The sequence below is a fragment of the Canis lupus genome, chromosome 5 (genome assembly GCF_003254725.2).
Source record: "Canis lupus dingo isolate Sandy chromosome 5, ASM325472v2, whole genome shotgun sequence".
Classification (NCBI taxonomy): Eukaryota; Metazoa; Chordata; class Mammalia; order Carnivora; family Canidae; genus Canis; species Canis lupus.
This window is the reverse complement of record NC_064247.1, coordinates 57,432,417-57,451,177: the sequence shown is the minus strand read 5'-3', so window position 1 is coordinate 57,451,177 and position 18,761 is coordinate 57,432,417. Positions and strand designations below refer to the sequence as shown.

Sequence of the window (18,761 nt, the reverse complement as noted above, 5' to 3'; positions counted from 1 at the left end):
CAAAGCTGGGGTGGGCCAGGGTCCAAGCTGTAAGGGCCACCAGACCCCTCTCTGGGAAGCCCCAGGCACAGACGGCACTGCCCAGCACATGCTCACACTGAGTCCCACTCCCCCCAAGAAGTGTCAGCTCTCATGCCCCCCAAGGGTGGGAGCAGAGTCACAGCCTGTGGCCAGACACCGACCAGGACTGGGCCACCAAGATGTTCAGCCTTGGGGGAGGGGGCTGGAGGACCCTTCAGTCACACAGCAGTACACACCCCACCTGCCACATACTTCCCTCCTTTCCGGAACCCCCGGACCTTCTCCTCGGGGCCATGCAGACGACATGGTCATGGGTGAAGTTCAGAGGGAATGGAACTGAAGGGGAAGGCTGGGGGCTGCCAAACCCATCTCTTCTGCTCCCCCAGGCAGGAGCTGCCGTCGGGTCCTGGGGCACATGGGCCGGCTCCCATCCCTGCTTCTGACCTGCCTCCCAGGCCAGGTGCCTGCACTCCCCTCCATGGCTACAGCCCTCTGATTGAATCTTTGGGCTCAAAGGACCCCAGCAGGACCCAAATGGGCTCCTCAGGACAGAAATATTTCAACGCCATGGCCCAGGTGCCCGGAGAGCTGAGCATCACCTTCTGGAGATCAGGGCGGAGAGCACAGAAAGGACAGACAGTGCAGTTCCATGGATGAGGGGTGGGGAAAGCCACGGGAGTTAGGCCACACTGATTAGGAAGTCAGTGGTCATTCTCTCTGCCTCAAGGGCCACTGGACAGGATAGGCATAGAGGAGGGGCAGGGAGGCCTCCTGTGCCCCTAGCATCTTCCCTCCGGCGGCTCCAGAAGTGTCCACCTCCCCTAAGGGCTGCCCCAGAGCTCTCCCAGCAGGCCCTCAACTCCAGAAAGCACTGGTACCCAGCACCAGCACCCTCCGGACAGCCTGGGTAGGGCCACCCCAGAGCCTGGCTGGGTCTCCTGCCAGTGCCGTCTGGGCCAGAGCAGCACCTGCAGCCAAGCAGCTGGGTTCAGTCCAAGGGTTGCTGCATTCCCACCCAGCTCCTCGCCACAGACCCAAAGGAGGGCCGGGCTCCGGCTGCACCATGCACATCCAGGGAGGGGACAGGGTACCCTATCTGGGCTCAGCATAGGGTCGCGGGGGTTCCATCCTCAACCAGGGGAGGAAAGTTCGCAGGGGGAGCCCCAGATGTCCCCGCGCGAACCTGCGGCCCCGAGAGCGCCCGGGAGCCCTCACCTGCCGGCAGCGATCCCGCACCCACACCCCCCGCCGCCCCCGCACGATCCCCTCCCTCGGCCCCGGTCCCGGTCCCGCACTGGACCTCGGAGGCCGAGCGCCCCGCCGCGGGGCGGAAGCAGCCTCTCCGCGCCGGCCCGCCCCGCCCCGAGCAGCGGCGCCCCCGCGCGTCCACCGAGCCCCAGCCCCGGGCGCAGCACCGGCAGCGGCGCGGCACCTACTGTGCTTCCGCGGGGCGGCTCCCGCGTCCATTGTCTCGGCGGCGGCGGCGGGGGCGGCGGCGGGGGCGGCGCGGTCAGCGGCGGGCGGGGGGCTGGAGCCGGGGCCGGGGCCGGGGCAGCATCGCCCCGCAGCTGGGCGGCCCGCAGCGGGCTGTGCGCGCTGACACTGCGCCCCGTGGAGGCGCCGCGCGCGGAGAGCGCTGTCACTCGTGCCGCCCGCACCACACCCCCTGCCCGCCCCGAGCGCGGAGGGGGCCGGGGGCGCGGGCTGCGCGGCGGCCGCAGGGTGAGGGGCGCTGGGTGCAGGGCGGGGCGGGGCGCGGGGAGCGGGGTCCAGCCGGCGCACAGTGGGTCCCCAGCTCTCCCCGCGGAGATGCGGAGGTGCGCTCGGCCGTCGCTCCCCTGCCTCCCCCTCCACGCCCCTCTGAGGCCCGGGCGGTGGGACTGCGGGGGTGGGGGGCGCCGGGGACCGCTTCCCCACCCAAGGGCTGGGCGCTTTGGTGCAGCAAGAAGGGGGTGTTTGCCCGGCTTCACCCCTCCCCCAAGAGGGAAGGTGGCGAGTGCAGAAAGCCGCACAAGTGTCCAGATCTGGTGGGGTGAGGGATGCCTCCCCCACCAGGCACCAGACCCCCCAGAGTTCCGCAGGGTGGGGGAGGGGTGCTGACCAGGGCTCTCCTGGAACTGGGACCTCCCTGCTGGAGAGAGGACCAAGGGCCGCTGCCTCCCCTCCCCAAACTGGCCTCCTACAAGGAGGCCACAGCCTCAGCTTCTGCTCCCCTCACACTGCTGGAGGGCTCCCAAAGCAGCCACAGAGACAAGCCCTGAGCCCTTGGGGACCCTCCCTCCCAGGACGCCCCCACCAGACCAGGCTTCTTGGGAGCACCCTCTCTGCCCCACCTCCCACCCTCTTCTGCAGCGGACAGTGGTGGAGGACAGGGGTGCAAGACAGATCCACAGAACATGTCCGGCTGGGCAACAGCTTCCAGAAAGGCCAAGACTCCCAGCAGCTGGCCCTGGTGCAGCCGTAACAGTAGATGGGACGCAGGCTCCTATGCCAGCTCCCCCCAGACCAGGACTAGCTTCAGCCCAACCCCTCCTTCTCTGGGCCTGTTTCTCCAGGTGGAAGACCTCCTGGTTCCTCAGGTTCTCTGCACACCCTGCCCCCAGCACAGCCCCCCGCCAGGGGCCCAGTGCCCAGGATAAGGCACGGCCACTGCTCCTTTGTCCCCTCCCCACCCGTGCCTGCCCAGGACCTTGAGAGGCGTGAGAGGGCAAAAGCACACATCAGATGGACAAGTGACAGAGCCTCTAGGACATGCTCGGGAACCTGCAGGAACCACCCCAGACCAGGAAGGGTCTCTTTCTTGGGGCCTCATGGCGTTTGGGGATCATACCCGTGGGTATCCTCACTCCTCAGCTTGAGAGATATCCCAGCAGGGGCCTGGGGGCTTCTTTCTGCGCTGGGCTCATCCCCAGGCCCTCCAAGGCTTCCCTCAGAATGGCAGCCCCAGGCGCCCCTGCCATCCCCCACCTGGCTGAGAGTCCCCAGGGCTGGGGGCAGGCCAGAGTAGTTAACACCTCCAACCATGCCCACCTGCACCCCTTTTCCCTGGCGGCGTGGGGCTCAGCTGGGGAAGGAGGTGGCTGTCCAGGGGCACAGAGACACCAGTCCTGGGGGTGGGGCTGCCTGAGCTCAGCAGCACCCCAGCAGGCCATGGGGGTGTGGCCCCAGGAGGAGGGTGCATGTGCCCAGAGAACCCAGGGACAGACAGATGATGAGAACAGAGAAACCTGGACTCCTCCTGCTCAGAACAAAACTGGGGTGCAGATCGGAAACCAGGAAAGAAACCTGCCTTCTGAGCCACAGACTGCAAACATGGTGAGGAAGGGAGGGTGTCCAGGCAGGCGGGGTCCAGGGCCTCTGGGAGAGGGTGTCTGGTGTGTGCATCTGCCCACCGTGACCGCTAGGTCCTCTGTCTACCCATTGCCCACTCCCAGAGCCCTCCGTCACCCCCACTGAGGACTGCCCTGGCCGCTCTTCCTTTTCCACATCTCCCAGACCCACTCTGGCCTCCAGCCTCCCCCAGGCCCACCCCACCAGGCTGTTTCTGGCTTCCAACCCTCAAGAACCCCAATCTCCTGTCCTGCAAGATCAGACCCTTGAGCCTGACACCCAGGGGAACCCCTGCCTTGCTTTCCAGGGCCTGGAGCAAGGCACCTCCTCCAGGAAGCCTTCCCTGCTCACCTTGTCCCTCACGTCACCCTCTCTGAGACTACAGCATCCACAGTCTGAGCCAGAGAACTTCACATGCAATGTCACAAGGGCCTTGCCCTTGTTGTGGATCTTGCTGCCCAGGAAAATCATGAGGTCCCTGAGGGCAGGGCACCATGTGCCCACTGTTCTCCCACATGCGTAGCCTGGACCCAGCTTCAGGTCAGCCTCAGGCGTGTGTCCACTTGTCCTTGGCAGAAAGGGGTCCAGCCGGACTGACCAGCTGCCCCCTGGACACTGAGACTGTCCCAAGGGACAGCGCCGCCCGCTCTGGAGTAACAGGTGCGGAACGAGGGCCCAGTGAGGACACACAGGCCCAGAGAGGCACTTGGGGAGGCAGCCAGGGGCACAGCAAGTGCGGGGAGGGGGGAGGGGGGAGGGGGAGCAAGTGCACACGCCGAATCAATAAGCCTAATTGGGTAAATGTGCAATTCTCAACTGGCTAAATTTAGAAAGTGTGTGTTTCATTTTTCACCAGCATCTGGTCTTAAGACGTCCCGTTCTCAATCAGAACTGAAGACAGTGTAGAGGGATCAGAGCTCCTGCTTCCCACACAGAGTCTGGAGCCCGGGGACAGACCCCAGTCAGGCCTGGGCAGCGTTGGCCCAGGTGTTGCCAGTGTCTCCACGTGTACAGGAGAAGCCACGGGCAGCCTGGCCCCTGGCATAAGCATCTTGCAGCACCAAAGTGGTGCCACCAGAGGAGGGGTGAGGACACACAGGGAGGGCTATCTCTGATGAGTCAAGGGTCTCGACAGGCACTGCTAGCCCTCAGGATCACGGACCCCCAATGCCACAGAGGAGGCACCTGCCCCAGGCTCCTGGATACCAAGTCTCCTGCCCCCAAAGGGCCTCTGTCATTAGATGTGGTTGGGGGTGTTTCCATGTCACTCTGGCAGGTCAGGGCTGGGTCATGGCTGAGTCTTATAAGGCCAGAGTCTCGGCCCCCCTAGGCCAGCCCAGACCCCTGAGCAGGGCAGCTGTGTCAGGAAGGTGGGGGTTGGAAATGACCCCAGGGCAAACCCCTGTATCCATGTGGAGACAGTCTGGAGAAGCACAGCTCCTCCCAGTCCTCCCCGTGGGCACCCCAACCCTGTACCCATTGCCCCAGCCCTACTTCTGCCTTCGCCTGGAGGTGGTAGGGGGCTGGCGGGGGGGAGCTCTGGGGAAGGGGAGCAGTGGGAAGTATGTCTTGGGGAGGGGGGAGGAGGCAAGTGGGAGAGGAGGGCCAGGGTGCAAGGAAGGCCCTCCCATGGATGGGTCTCAGCCACCCCAGTGTCTGTGGAGCAGGGGACACTGGGCCCTGGCCCCCTGCTCAGCCCTGAGACTGTGGCCCTGGCGGCTAGGCTGACTGTTCTGTGCTTACTGGCTCACTCCCACTGGCTCGCTCACTTGCTCACACATTCCTACAACCCTGCATGTCCCCAGGGCACCCAGGTGGGTGGCTAGGAATTCAGTGTGACTTCATCCCAAGACCCCCGCCCTGGAAGAGGCCTCTGCCAACTGACTGGCATGACACATGCACCCAAACAACTCCCCACGCAATTTACAAAAAGTGTAACTGCTGACACCAGGTGGGTTCTTAGAGAGGCACAGCAGGAGGGGGCCCCAGATGGGGGTGCTGAGCTTTACCCCATGGGGTGGGGAAAGCAGAGGCAGAGGGGATGAGGGAGAGGCAGGGGAGGGAGGCAAGGATCAGGGCCAGATCACTAAGGGTCTTAGAGATAAAAGCAAGGAGTTGTTCATAGGTCAGGTCTAGAGTATCATTGGGATATGTGGTTTGAGGTGGGGGGAGGAGGGCAGAAAGGGGGGATGGGGTACTGCAGGAAGCAGGCCGTCTGGCTGTGGGCCCCTGCTAAGCCTGGGCACCAGACACACAGGTGTTTCAGACAGGGCGTGGCCATAGAGGTAGAGGAATGTGAGGGGACCCAAGACAACACTGAGGAGTAGGATCGGGGCTACAGGACATGGAGTGCTATTTGCTCAGACTAGAGGCTGTGGGGAGATCTGGGGCAGAGCCATCCAAGCCAATTGGTTTGAGAGGTTCAGGCCAGGCAGGCCTAGGTGAGCCAGGGGAGCAGTGAGCTGGGCACCGTGAATGGGGTGGCCCCCGTGGGAGAGGACCTGCTAGCATGGCTGGGAGCAGGGCTGCCTGGCCAATGCTTGTCTACGCTGGTGCTGGCTGTAAAGAAAGCCCCAGAAGACCCTTCTGTCCCACGGGCCAGGTCTGGGCTCGCTCTTCCCTCCCTGACTGCTCTGGGCAGAGGGCCTGAGCCAGCACATGTTGAGTGCCGGCTGTATGCCAGCCCAAGGGGGCCGCCCTGCCCTCAGGGCTCTGGGCTCCCCAGCAGGTCCTCCAGGGACACACTGCTCATGCCCTACGCCTTTCCTCAGCGGGCAGCTGGCAACAGGGACAGGGCTGGGATGCTTGCCCAGCCCCCCGGGGGATGGAGGGAGGAGGGGCCCTCACCCCCCGCTCTGAGCCCAGCTCTGTAACTCAGCCCTGTGCTGTGCAGAGCAGGAGCCCCCAGGCTTGGGGAAGAGCCACTGTGGGCTCAAGCCCCATTGTGAGGACCTGCTCCCAGCACCTCCCTCCCCAGGCTCTGCACACACACAGGGAGATCCTGCCCCCTAAAGTAGGAGCCTCATCAGAGGACCTCCCCTTCACAAACTGGGGCCTGTTCCCCAGCCCCTGTAGAGAGCATCCCCACCTTACAAACACCTGCCTAGTCTCAGTGAACCCAGACACATGTTCAGCCTGATGCTGGCAGGACTGGCTCCCTCCTGCGTGCCAGGGTGGTCAGAGCCAGCCCCCACCCCACAAGACTCCCAGGCTCAGAGTATCAGGCTGTGGGTTTCCCTGGCCCCACTGACGAAATGCCCCAAAACCACATTTCCTCCCTGTAGGAAGCAACTCCCTGACCGCCAGCCATAGCAACCTCCAGCCTATCCTGTCCGATGGCCTCTAGCCAGGTTGCAGACCACCCCCAGCGGCAAGCCATGACCCCTCCCTGCTCCCTGATGTGGAGCCACCCTTCCTGGCCTAGCCCGGGGCCACTTGCCTCCCTGCAGACCAGGCAGGAGCATCCCAGTCTGCCTGGCTCCCCATCTGCTGGCAAAGCCAGGTCTCCATCCTGGGGACCCCCACTGTGGCAGGTGGCAGGCTCGAGATCCATGGGTAGCTGGGAGCCGCCAGCCCCACGTGCATCAGAAGGAATCTCCTCTCTGCAGCCAGCTTTGGGCTGTGGGAAGACTCTGCTCCCAGGGGACCCCAACCAGGGGGCACAGGTCTCCCTGCCAGTCCAGAGTGGACTCCCAGGGACATAGCAACTCATAGCTGCATTCGCCCAATCTGGCCAGTCCTCACGATGACAAGAAGTATCAGTGCACATGGCGTCTGGGAGAGGCCTGCTGGGTCCCAGAGGGGACGCAGCCAGCAGGGTTCCAGGAAACCCAGAAGCTGAGGAGCAGAGACCCTGCCCACGCTCTCCCCCGACTGGAGATTTGAACTGGCCACCTGAGAGAACTGTGTCTAAATGAAGAACTGATAGGTAGCAAGTGCGGGGACCCCAGAGGGAAGCAGACGTGTTCCGAGTACTTGCATCGGTCACACCATCTCGTACACACAGGCACAGGGCGTGACTTTACCTTCCAAAACCTGGCTGCTCTCTGGACTCCCAGCTGCCTGAAAGGAATGTGTCCCTGCCCGGGGAGTGAGGGAGCCTGGAGCAGCCTCGGATTGCCAGGAAGGTGAGTGCACTTGCTGTCTCGGGGTGGGGGACGGGGAGGCCTCTGACTCTAGGCAGGGTTGACCCTGGAAAGGCAGCCGTGAGGCCACGGCTTCTGCTCAGGCCTCCCGCCCTGTCCACTGGCCGCTTAGCCAGAGGCCTGAGCTTCAGAGTCAGCACACACATCAGATACCACTGCATGCAGCGGGAAAGACACACCTGCAAGGAAGCAGCACGGACCAGCCACGTTATCTGTGACTGCGGCGCTCACAGGCTCCTAGACACTTGGTGGTGGCTATTGTGCCACATCTGCCTGACTGTGAGGCAGCCACTGAAAATCAGGCCCCAGAAGAAAATCGATGGGTTTGAAGGGACGTAGGCTATGTCCCAGCCCCAGGGCAGGGCTCCTCGCAGGAGGGTGCAGGGCCCGAGCACAGAACCTCCCAGGAAGGTGCCAGCAGTAGTGACCCATCTTGCTTCTTCTCCACATTTTCCCATATTTTCCAAAGCACCTTCTCTGAGCAAATTTTGCTTCTTGCTTTCATAGTCAGGAAAAGAAATCAGAGCAAGACTACCGACCTAGAGTGGGTGGGAGGTCCCTGGGGGGGCCCATGGATCTGAACACACTTTGAAGATCCACACATCCCGCTGCCCCCTCAGAGACTCACACTTGCATCCCCCGCAGCTGCACGGGCCCTGAGGCTGCTTCCAGCACCACCTCTCCAGCCCTGGCTCGGGAGGCACACAGGAGGCACGCAGGCCTGGACACGCGCTCGACCTCTCTGTCCTGGGCACCCGCAGCTCAGCGCCAAGCCCAGCTATGTCTCCGCAGCCCCAGCCAAGCCCTGGGGACGCCCAGAGGGGTGCTGGGGGGACTGCTGCCCCCGCTCCACAAGACCAGCAGCTCCAGGTACACACACGTCATCCAGCCTAAGAGTCCTGGCTGTCTCTGGTCCCTTGGCCAGTCGGCTCCAACACTATGATCTCGAACACCCAGCAGCATCCTGACGTTCTAGCCAATCCTCCCCAGACCAGACCCTCTCTGGAAATCATGCTGCATGAGCTTGAGCTAGTGACTGAACAGCTCTGAGCATCACTGTGCTGCATCAGCACCCCAGCACGGTGCTGGCCCAGGCCTGGGCCTCAGGCTAGACAGGGCACCATGGAAGGAGGACCCCATCCTCCTCAGCTCAATGGCTCAGCACCCCAGGTGGGGCTGTGGAGGGGGACAGCTCAAAAGAGCCTCCCCACCTGTGAGCTCGTGGGCCGCCCGAGCCCTGTTCTGCCAGCAAAGCTCTGGGTGCTCCAGACGGCCCATCCTCGAAGACGTGGACACACACGGGCCGACTGCAGAGCCACTGGGGCAGATCCTCCTGAGGTCTCCCACTGCAGCCCCCTCCTCACCTAGCTATAGGAGCTGCAGCTCTCAGGTCAGCCAGGCAGCTCAGCAACCCAGGGAAGCATCCACGGCAGCTCCCAAGAAGGCAGGTGTCCCCCGAGGAACCACTGCCCCCACAGCCCCAGCTCCTTCAGGGGTGCCTTTGCAGTTGTCCTGTGCACGCACGCCCCCTGGGGGCCGTGGATGCACCCGAAGCCCCAAGGCCCCAGCCTCCAAAGCCCTGGAGGGAGTGCCAGTCTGTTGACCAGGTAGTTAGAGGGGAACCACACTCACTCACCCCTGCAGGGCATGTCCTTTGTGTCCAGCCTGATCCTGCCTGCCTCGCCTGTCCCCTTGCTGCCTGGCATCCTGGACCCCAGAGGCATCAAGAGGGGGTCACTCGCAGAGCCTGGTGCAAGTGCTGTAAGGACTAGGGAGGAGCCCCAACTGGGTAGCTCAGGTGTTCAGCACCCCCTGGGAGGGTCCTCTGGCCGCAGGTCTCTCAGAGCCTGTCCCCAGCTCTCATCACCCTCATCCTCAGAACATCAGGGAGAAGCTCACTAACATTGTCGCAAACCTTTACTATGTAGCTTTAAGTGACACCGGGGGCCACAGGTGCAGGAGGACTGGGGTAAGCAGTCTGCTGTGGGAGCTGCCTTCCTACCTGACACCTTCCCACTGTCCCAGCCCTGGTCCCGGGCCCCCTAGCGTCCCCCCACCCAGCTCCAGTAGGAAGCCAGACTCTCTCCCCCTGGAACCTGGGGCCTACACCCCATCGTGGACCCTGTGACCTTGAGTCCCGGTGGGGCCAGCAGAGCAGGTGCCAGCTAGTGGCTCCATGCAAGCCACTGCCCCAGGTCCTGAAGCCCAAGAAGCTAGGGCCCCAGAGCAGACCCCAGACACACAGCCACCTGCTCCCACTCTGGGACAGAAGGGGCATCAGTGAGGCAGGTGCTATGGCTCATAGGGACCTGGACACACTTCAGACCAAAGCCAGAGGAGCCTCCTGACTGCCAGGGGACAGAACATGCAGCCACGGACAGTCCCCAGTCTCCAGGACCTGCTGACCTGCTCCACAGGCTTGGAGATGGTCTCTAGGCCCCAGGACTTCTCCTGCCCTGTTGGCTGCAAAGCCTCCCTTTGCTCAGTGGTACTGCCTCAGGGAGCCTTCTGGAAGGACGTCTAGGGCCAGACCCAAGCACTCCTACCCCAGTCCTGGGCCAGAACCAAGCACAGGGCCGGTCTCACATCAATCAGCAAGCCATGCATGGAGAGGCACAAGGAGCACAAGGAGGGGATGGGGGAGCACTGGGAGGGGACAGGGAAGGGATGGGGAGCACAAGGAGGGGATGGGGAGCATGGGGAGGGAACAGGGAGTTTGGGGAGGGGACAGAGAGCACAGGGAGGTGACAGCAGTCAGAAGGTAGAGCCCATTCCTCCCCCCTAGCTCCTGGCCCCACTGCTTCCCCTCAGGGCCTGCCTGGGCTCTGCAGCCTCCACTCTCCCCTCTACCCCTCACTCCCCACCCCCTACCCCCCAATGTCCATCCCAGACTGAGCTGAGCAGGAGCCCCAGAACCTGGGCAGGGGGCTGTGGGCCTCTGAGCAGACGTGTCCCCTCGGTGGTAGAGACCTGTTGGGGCTTGTCTGGGGAATGTAGGAGAACAAGCTGGGTCCGGCCCTTCGGGGTACAGAGCACGTGCACACAGCCCACTCTACACGCACGCACCCACATGTGCACAGACCCTTATGGTGTGCATGCCAGTTCCTGCCATGCACACATGCCCTCACTCATGTCCACTGCTGCTACCCTGGGGGAACCCCCAAGCAAGCAGCAGAGAGCCTCGGAAAGAGTGGGTCCTCATGTGCTCACACACTCACATACGCACACGCACACACCATCTCACTGAGATGCAGGCCTGTCTCATGCTTGCAAAGCCCTGCTGGCTGGGCCTCACCCTGTGACACCCCCTCACCCCCCCGCTGGCTATGGCTTCCCCCACCTCCAGGAGACCTGAGTCAGGGTCCCACCAGTTGCTGTGTCTGCTGAGGAAGAGCCAGGGCCCACACACGGGGTGGGCAGAGCTGACCTGCTGCTGCTCAGAGGCAGAAGTGGAGAGGACCAGCAGCACCCCAGGGCTCTCTGCACAGAGTGGGCGCTAGCCGCCTCCCGGGCTCCCAACCCACCCCAGGGCAGCAGCCCCCAGGTCTGGGGCTGGCAGGACCCAGCCCGCACAGGGCAACTCAGCCCCGACCTGAGGCCCCTGGGCTGTGGACGGCTCCACACACCGTCCACATGCCCACATGCTGGGCACTCAGGACAAGGCACCAACCATCCTGGGGTGGAGGGGGAAGCCTCTCACTTCTCCGGAGCCTGGGCCCCGCCTGCAGGCTCACACCCTAGTGGTACGTAATTCTTCCACGTGGGCAGATCATGGCGTGGCACGGAGCAAATTATACAGCAGGAGAGACACGAGCTGTGTCGACGGGGAGGGATGGGCACCGCCAGGGCCCCCACCTCTTGGGTAGGGGTTCTCACACCTGGCCAGGCTCACCTGTATACCTAAACACCTGTGTGATTCCAAATGTTAGAAAGTAATATGCCACAAAGAGAAGGTGGTGGTTCCAGGGCAAATTCACGTGGCAGGACCTCATCTAGCCACGCACCCAATGTGCACGTTATAATCCCATCTCTTCCGAACTTGAGAGAGGAGACGGTGTGCTCTATTCCAGAGACTACAGACATCTCTGCCAACAGGCCCAGAAATGCCAAGAGCCTCCCTGGGATGCACAGCCCAGCTGTGCTGAGGACCCCGAGCTGGCCCAGGTCCCCAGGGCCTGACTGAGATTGACAGGGCTGGGGGGCCAGCTGGCAGCCCCAAAGCTGTCTTCCTAATAGGAAAGTCTGTTCGTCTGCCACTCCTTGCTCTAGCCCTGGAGAGGGGAACAGGCCCAGGGCAGCAGGGGCGGGGTATGACCTTGCTCTCCCACCCCTAGCCCCAGCCCTGGGAGAAGCCTGTGTCTTGCCTCTGCCCAAAGCCCCTGAGAGCCCCCCTTGGACAACTTGAGCTGTCATAGTTCCTGTTAAGCCTGAGGAAAGCCAGGGACCTTGGGTGGGGCCACCTCAGCCCCCAGCAAAGACGTGTCACCCTGTGCACTGGGGCAGGTGCACACCGGCCACTCCTGGCATCGCATGTGGGGTTCCCTGCCCACGGCAGCCCACCTGCTCTGGGGGACCAAGCTGGGAAAGCCGGACTCAGCACCACAACAGCGTCTGACCAGAGGCTTCACTCACCCACAGGCAGAACATTGATGTTCAGGAAATGCCGTCCACTCTCCAGACTGGGCCCTGGGTCCTCTGGCGGGGGAGCCATCTCAGAGGGGTGGAGGCTCCCGGCGGTGAGAGATGGCGCCGGCCTGGGTCACCAGCTGGAGCCGGCCACCCGCAGGAGGCAGGAGGGGGCTGTCAGGTCCCTCTGTCCCCCTCTGGAGCAGAGGCTGGGTGTGGGGCTCATGACACACCTAGAGAGAGCAGGGCAGCAGGAGGGTGAGGCCAGGCCAGCCGTGCAGGCCAACAGCAGGCTGGGATGGCAGGGGCTGCTGGGGGGCGGCCCAGCTCAGCATCCCTCACAGATGAGCAGCCTGGGTGGGGGGGGGATGAGCGGGTGCAGCCGGAGGCCCGGTCTTGGTGACCCTCGCTCTGTGCTGGGGCTTTTCCACAGCTCAAGGAAGTTCAAAGGCAAGACAGGCATCACTTCACAGAAATCAGCCAGTGCTCCTGCTATGGAGATGCTGGAGGTGCCAGCCTGGCCTGGGCCTCAGTGGGATGACCCCGGAGCCCAGGAGCAGGGAGGACGCTGCCCTGGCGGGCCCACAGCTCTTGGCACTCACTGCACTGTCACCCCCACCTGGCCCTGGGGCTCAGGCCCTTTCGGCCACCTGACTGTCTGCCCAGGGGTTGGAGCTGCTCCTTCTCCAAGCCCCCGACAGGGCCCTGGGCTTGGCCTGCCTCCTGTGCTCTCCCCAGGCTCAGCCCCATGGGCCCCTGCTCAGGCTCCCCTCCTGCTTGGAGCCCCCACCACATCCATCCAGCTCCTCCTCGCACCCCCGACTCCTTCCAGAGACTTCCTCCTCCCTGGGGGCAGGGAGAGGCCGCAGAGGCCAGGATGGGAGGCCACAGGGCCCAAGACAGAGCTTCCGGGCCCACCCCTGTTGATATGGGGCATCAGGAGACCTGGGCCCTCCAGACCCAAGAGCCATGTTCTACCCAAGTAGGAAGAACGACAAGGTGGGCAGGCCCAGGCTCCCCAAGGTCTGTGTGGTCAGCCTGAGTGCATGACCCTCTCAAAGCCCAGGCCTCTGGGGCTCCTGCCTGCCTCCCAGAAGTCTGTCTCTCCCTCAGCCTGGCATGCGTCAGCCCCCAGGCCTCCACCTGGCCTATCCCCTCCTACTCCCTCCACAACCAGCAGGAGACCTGGAATCAGCCAGGAGCTCTCCGGGGTCCCACGCCCCAGAAGAGCAGAGGACGAGCGCCAGGCAACCCTAAGGCCAGGGCACCCAGGACTCATGGGTCCCCTCCAGCCCCAGCCCGGTTGTGCCCACTACAGCCCTTTACAGGCCCACCCTGTGCTCCTGGTCTCCCCTCTGGACGCCCCAGCTCCAGGCTCACCAGCAGGCGTGGGGTCTCCAGACCCAGGTTCGCCCGAGGCAGCCAGACTGCAGCAGACCCTCAGCTCCACAGCCCACGAGGCCAGGGCAAGCTCCCACCACGGTCCCAGCCGGCTACTGCCGGGTTCCCGAGCAGGCACGGCGGCTTCCTGCTGCAACGGGAGCCCGGGGTCCATGCCTGGACACGTCTATAAGAGCGGGCCGGGCGTGGGGCTCAGCGGGGCTGGCACAGTAGAACCTAATTAGGCAACAGTGCCACACCACAAGCCGAGGCACGGCCGTTAAGGACCATGAGGTCAGCCGTTGGCATGAGCCCGGCTGCACCTTGCCGTGTGAGCTGAGCCCATCACCACCTACCCCTGCCCCTCAAGTCACGCTGGGGCCTCTTGTGGGTGACCCCCTGCCAGCCACGCTGGACCCCCTACAGTCTCCGGGGCCTGCAGCAGGATCAGCAGCCCTGTGGGATGGGGGCTGCGGGCCGGGGGCTGTCCCTAGCTAAGCCTGCCCATCCTTGCATAGCCTCAGGTGAGGTGGGGGCACCTCTGTTCAGCCTCTGCTCAGACCCTCACCCTGATGCCAATGTCAAGTCCTAGAAACTGGCCACTGCCCAAGATGGCCCTGTCCAGTGCCAGGTTGGGCCACGGGGTGGGGACAGGGCAGAGAGGTCCTCTTGCTCCTGCCCGCCCAGAGCCAGCCTGTTTAATGAAGACGTATAGCCCAGGCCCGGGTAGGCAGGAGAGCGGCCAGCCGGATACTGGGTGTCAAGGCTGCGATACTCACACCCAGACTGGCAGGCCCACCTCCAGAGGACAAGGGGATCGTCATTTGGCCCATCCTTGCTGGTCAGTCTCTGGTGCCCTGCCCACCCTCACTGCCCTTGCCCTTGGGGAGGGCCAGCGTGTATCCCAACCCCCGGCCCTGATGCCCGCAGCACCCCCCTTCTGTGTCCAGCAGAGTGCCTAGCTCCCTGCAGGAGGACTGGAGGGGCCCACGGCAAGCCCCAGCCTGCTCCCAGGCCACCCCTTCCTCCTGCCTGCCCTCCCTGCCGCCAAAGGCAAGACTATCTCTCCCTCCACTGGCATCCCCTGGTTGGGAAATACCCCAGGGTGTAGGGATAGGCAGGACACATGTGTACAGCCTGGGGCCAGCTGCTCTGCTCCATAAAGAACACTCCCCAGGCCCCCAAGGGGGCGGGAAGATGTCCACAGCCTCATCCAGTGGGGGTGCACCAGTGACCACAGCATGAGAATTGCTGGGACAGGACCCATCTGGAGAGGACTGTACTGAGCAGAGGAAGCAGCGACCAGCGTGGGGTGTGCCAGAGAGCACTGCTTCCCAAAGTGGGAAGCCCGTGGGGATCCCCGGTGTCCCCAGAACACCCAGAACACCCAGAGCCGGGCACACAGTCTGCTATTTGCATAATAATCCTCTCCTTCCCTGTGCCTACCTTAGCACAATGGCGGATAATGCTCAGCAGGATCAAGGCCACCGCCCAAAGGGCACCGGGTCACCCCTTCTGTCACCTCCATTACCACTTACTCAGATCTAAACAAAGAAAAAGCTGCTGCCCTGAGAACTTCCAAAAGATGAATTTTATTAAACCTCAGCTCTTCCCAGCATTGTGTGTGAGAAAATGGGGGACTGCGGGTACAGGCCCACGGGGTGTCTGAGAGGGAGGCACTCTGGTGACAGCCACCAGAGCAGGGGTGGGAGTGGGAGGCCTGGCCAAGAGCCTGGGCTCCACGGCATGGGTGCATGTAACACAGGGCAGCTGTTTTCCCAAAACCAAGTAACACAAACCCACCACCTAAGAAGCAAAGTGACAACAAAGTGATAGGATCTGTTGCCAGTGATAAAATTCAAGCTCAAGTAAAAATGAGCATTTTGGAGAACACGCAGCCACCTCGGCGGGCTGATGGTTTCCAAATATTTGAAGGCTTTTCCTCCCGACAGGGTGGCGATGTTCATGACTGAGATTGCGACACGCCAACATCTGGGACCTCTGCCCAGCTCACTGACCAGTAGTTTCCAGCCTGAAGCATGCTTGAGTAGAGATCCATTCACAGGGAAACAGGGACTGCTGGGGTGACAGAGCAGAACCACACGTGGCCACTGCCCCAGGCCCTGCTCTCACCCGCTCCCCGCTCCGGGCTTGGCTGTGGCAGCAGTGAGGACTGCTTGCTATTCTGTGCGTGGAGGAGAATGGGGAGGGCTCCTTCCCACGCACGTGTCCCCCCCCCCCCCATACACTGGCAACATGTGTGGTGGTCCCGGTGCAGTAGCAGACCCAGAACCCAGCCCCTTCCTCCTGCCCCGAGGTCCCAGACCTCAAGGATGCAGAACATACCACCATTCTCACTGGATTAGTTTGGGGAAAAAAAGACAAGTTACTTTTCTTTTTTATTTTATTATTTATGTATGAGAGACACACAGAGAGAAGCAGAGACACAGAAAGAGGGAGAAGCAGGCTCCCTGCAGGGAGCCCAATGTGGGACTTGATCCCAAGACCCCAGGATCCTTTTTTTTTTTTTTTTTTTTTTTGTCGGCAGCATTGCCTTTATTTCTCTTCAGGACAGCAGCCCCAGGCCCCTGCCCACACCGGGATCCCTAGCCTGGGGTTTAGGGTTCACCCGCGCAGCCCCATGCAGCCCCGCGCAGCCCCGGGGAGGCGTGGCCCGCCGCCTGCCATAGCGCAGGCCGAAGGTGTTCCAGTTGTAGGCGGGCAGGTCCTTTTTTTTTTTTTTTTTTTTAAGATTGAAAAATTACTATTTATTTGACAGAAAATTTTTGAATAAAGAAATGGCAATTAATTGGTACTTACATGAATTCAAAATATTTTCACTAAGCACCAAATGGAATAGTTCTCAATCTTTTCAGTAAGAACCTCTTTATTACTGAATGACTGCCTAAACCTTAACCCGTTTATTTAGGTTTTTTTTTTAAAGATTTTATTTATTTATTCATAGAGATGCAGAGAGGGAGAGAGGGAGAGAGAGGCAGAGACATAGGCAGAGGGAGAAGCAGGCTCCATGCAGAGAGCCTGACGTGGGACTCGATCCAGTGTCTCCAGATCACGCCCTGGGCTGCAGGCGGCGCTAAACCGCTGCGCCACCAGGGCTGCCCTATTTAGGTTTTTTAATCAAGAAATCTAAAGCTGCCAATCAGGGCTTCTAATTGGTGTGAGGTGGCCAAAGGCAGATGTTCAACCACTGACCACTCAGGCGTCCCAGAAAAGTTTTTTTCATAAAATGTTACTTATATTAATGTAAACTGGTACAGCCACTGTGGAAAATAATACGGAAGTCCCTCAAAAATTATAAATAGAAATACCATATGAGCCAGTAAGTCCACTGCTGGGTATTTACCCAAAGAAAACACTCATTTGCAAAGATGTAAACACCCCTATGTTTATAGCCGCACTATTTACAGGAGCCGAGATACAGATGCAGCTTGGGTGACCCTCGATAAACAGATGAAGACGTGGTGTGTACAGTGGAATTTTACTCGGCCACGAAAAAGAATGAGATCTTGTCATTTGCAACGATGTGGATGGAACTAGAGAGTATCATTCTAAGTGAAATAAGTCCGTCAGAGAAAGACAAATACTATATGATCTCACTCATGTGTAGAACCTAAAAAACAAAGCAGACAAACAGAGACATAGACACTTGAATGCAGAGACCACACTGGTGGTTGGTTTCCTTAGGGCAGGCGGGTGGGGGTGATGACGGACAAGCTTCTAGGCACAAGATAAGAAGTGGCAGGGACAGGAGGGACAGTGTGGGCAACACGGTCAGCGATGGGATAACGTGATCATGGTGAGCTCAGAGTGATGCTCGCACCACCAGATCACCGTCTGTGCCACCGAAACTAACACAGCCCCGCACGCCAACTCTACCTCTACAAAAACTGAAAAATATTTATTTCATGCACACGTGATCAGCGGGTTATATTATTCAGTAAGACCGCATCGACAGAAATATTTTAGATGATCAGTTTTCACATCTAATGTAGTAAACATCAGATAATAATACCCAGGAGCGGGTCAGGATTTACCAACCAGGATTTACCAAGCCCTGATGGGTGCTATTGGCCAATTTCCATGTAAAAACGCCCTCGGCAGCCAATTTCCCGCCAGGAAGAAACACGGTCATATCCCATCCGTACTCTGGGCACAGACTCAACTGCACCAAGATAAGGACACAGATAACAGCAAGATGTGACTAATCGGGAGGCGAGCAGTGTGACTGTTCATTACCTTGCTTTTTAAATAATTTATATGTTTTACATAATTTGATTAGTTTAATTTGATGTTAATAATGGCCGTGTGTCACAACACAGCTGGCTCTCGACGGTCCCAGCAATGGCTCAGACTGGAAACCGTGCTCCACTAATACTGATTTTTAAAACCTGCAGCAAAACAACACTATTCACGCTGAGAACTACCACAAACAAGAGATGCATCCTGAACTGCCGCCAGGACAATCCGTCCGGCACCAGGAGTGGCCCCAGAGGCTCTCACAGTTAGAACTCAGCTTGAAACCAGCCCTGCACAGCCTGAAGCCTCCCTATGAGCCTCGCTTTCTTCACCCCTTAGAGCAGGGTCCTACGTGCCCCTCCCCCACAGGAGATGGCAGGTGTGGTGTCCACCTGCCAGGGGCCAGCGCCAGAGGAGCCCAGCCTGGCCGGCAGACCTGGGCCCCTCCTGGCCTTCACCCCAGGACCGCCATGCCTGGGCATGCTCTCTGGTGCTTGTCCCAGAAGCACACCCCATAGGGGCAGGACCCAAGTAATGGGGTTTCACCCCACAAAGGGAGACAGGCCCGGGAAGCCCCCATACCCACCAACAGACCAGAGCCCCTCTGCCCTGCCTGAACCCCACCTTCTCCATCCAAGTCACTCGGGGCCCAACAGGCAGCTCCAGGTGGAGACACAAAGGTGGTGATAATTTTGTCTCCACCCTCAGAGCTGGGGGTTTGAAATGGAACCACACAGCCCAGGGCCCAGGAGGGGCAACAGAGACTCCACCTTGGATGCCTCTACCTGACAATGAAATGCTGGGTCTTTGGGATGGAGGCAGGAGTCTGCTGACAGCGAGAGGTAAGTCGAGCCTGGGGGCAAGAGGAAGGAGGAGGAGGCACAGGGCACGTCCCCACATCCCTGTGTCCTTAACCCAGCACACGCTAAGCTCCTGACCAACAACCAGAGACCAAGGCAGCCAGTGAGGTCTTGGCACCAGCCCTGACCTGCATCCAGCAGC

At 61.0% G+C, this 18,761-nt stretch overlaps 1 protein-coding gene across 1 annotated transcript in view; it reads right to left on the bottom strand.

The window, feature by feature from the left end:
• PLCH2 (phospholipase C eta 2) overlaps positions 1–13,662 on the bottom strand; it is a 65,122-nt gene extending 51,460 nt beyond the window's left edge. The window contains exons 1-2 of the mRNA XM_035715982.2: positions 13,503–13,662; positions 12,129–12,355 (exon numbers count right to left, since the gene is read on the bottom strand). Of these exons, the coding sequence (XP_035571875.1) occupies positions 12,129–12,207 (79 nt within the window). The 5' untranslated portion in view covers positions 12,208–12,355; positions 13,503–13,662. The remainder of the gene's footprint in view (positions 1–12,128; positions 12,356–13,502) is intronic.
• Positions 13,663–18,761: the final 5,099 nt, after the last annotated feature.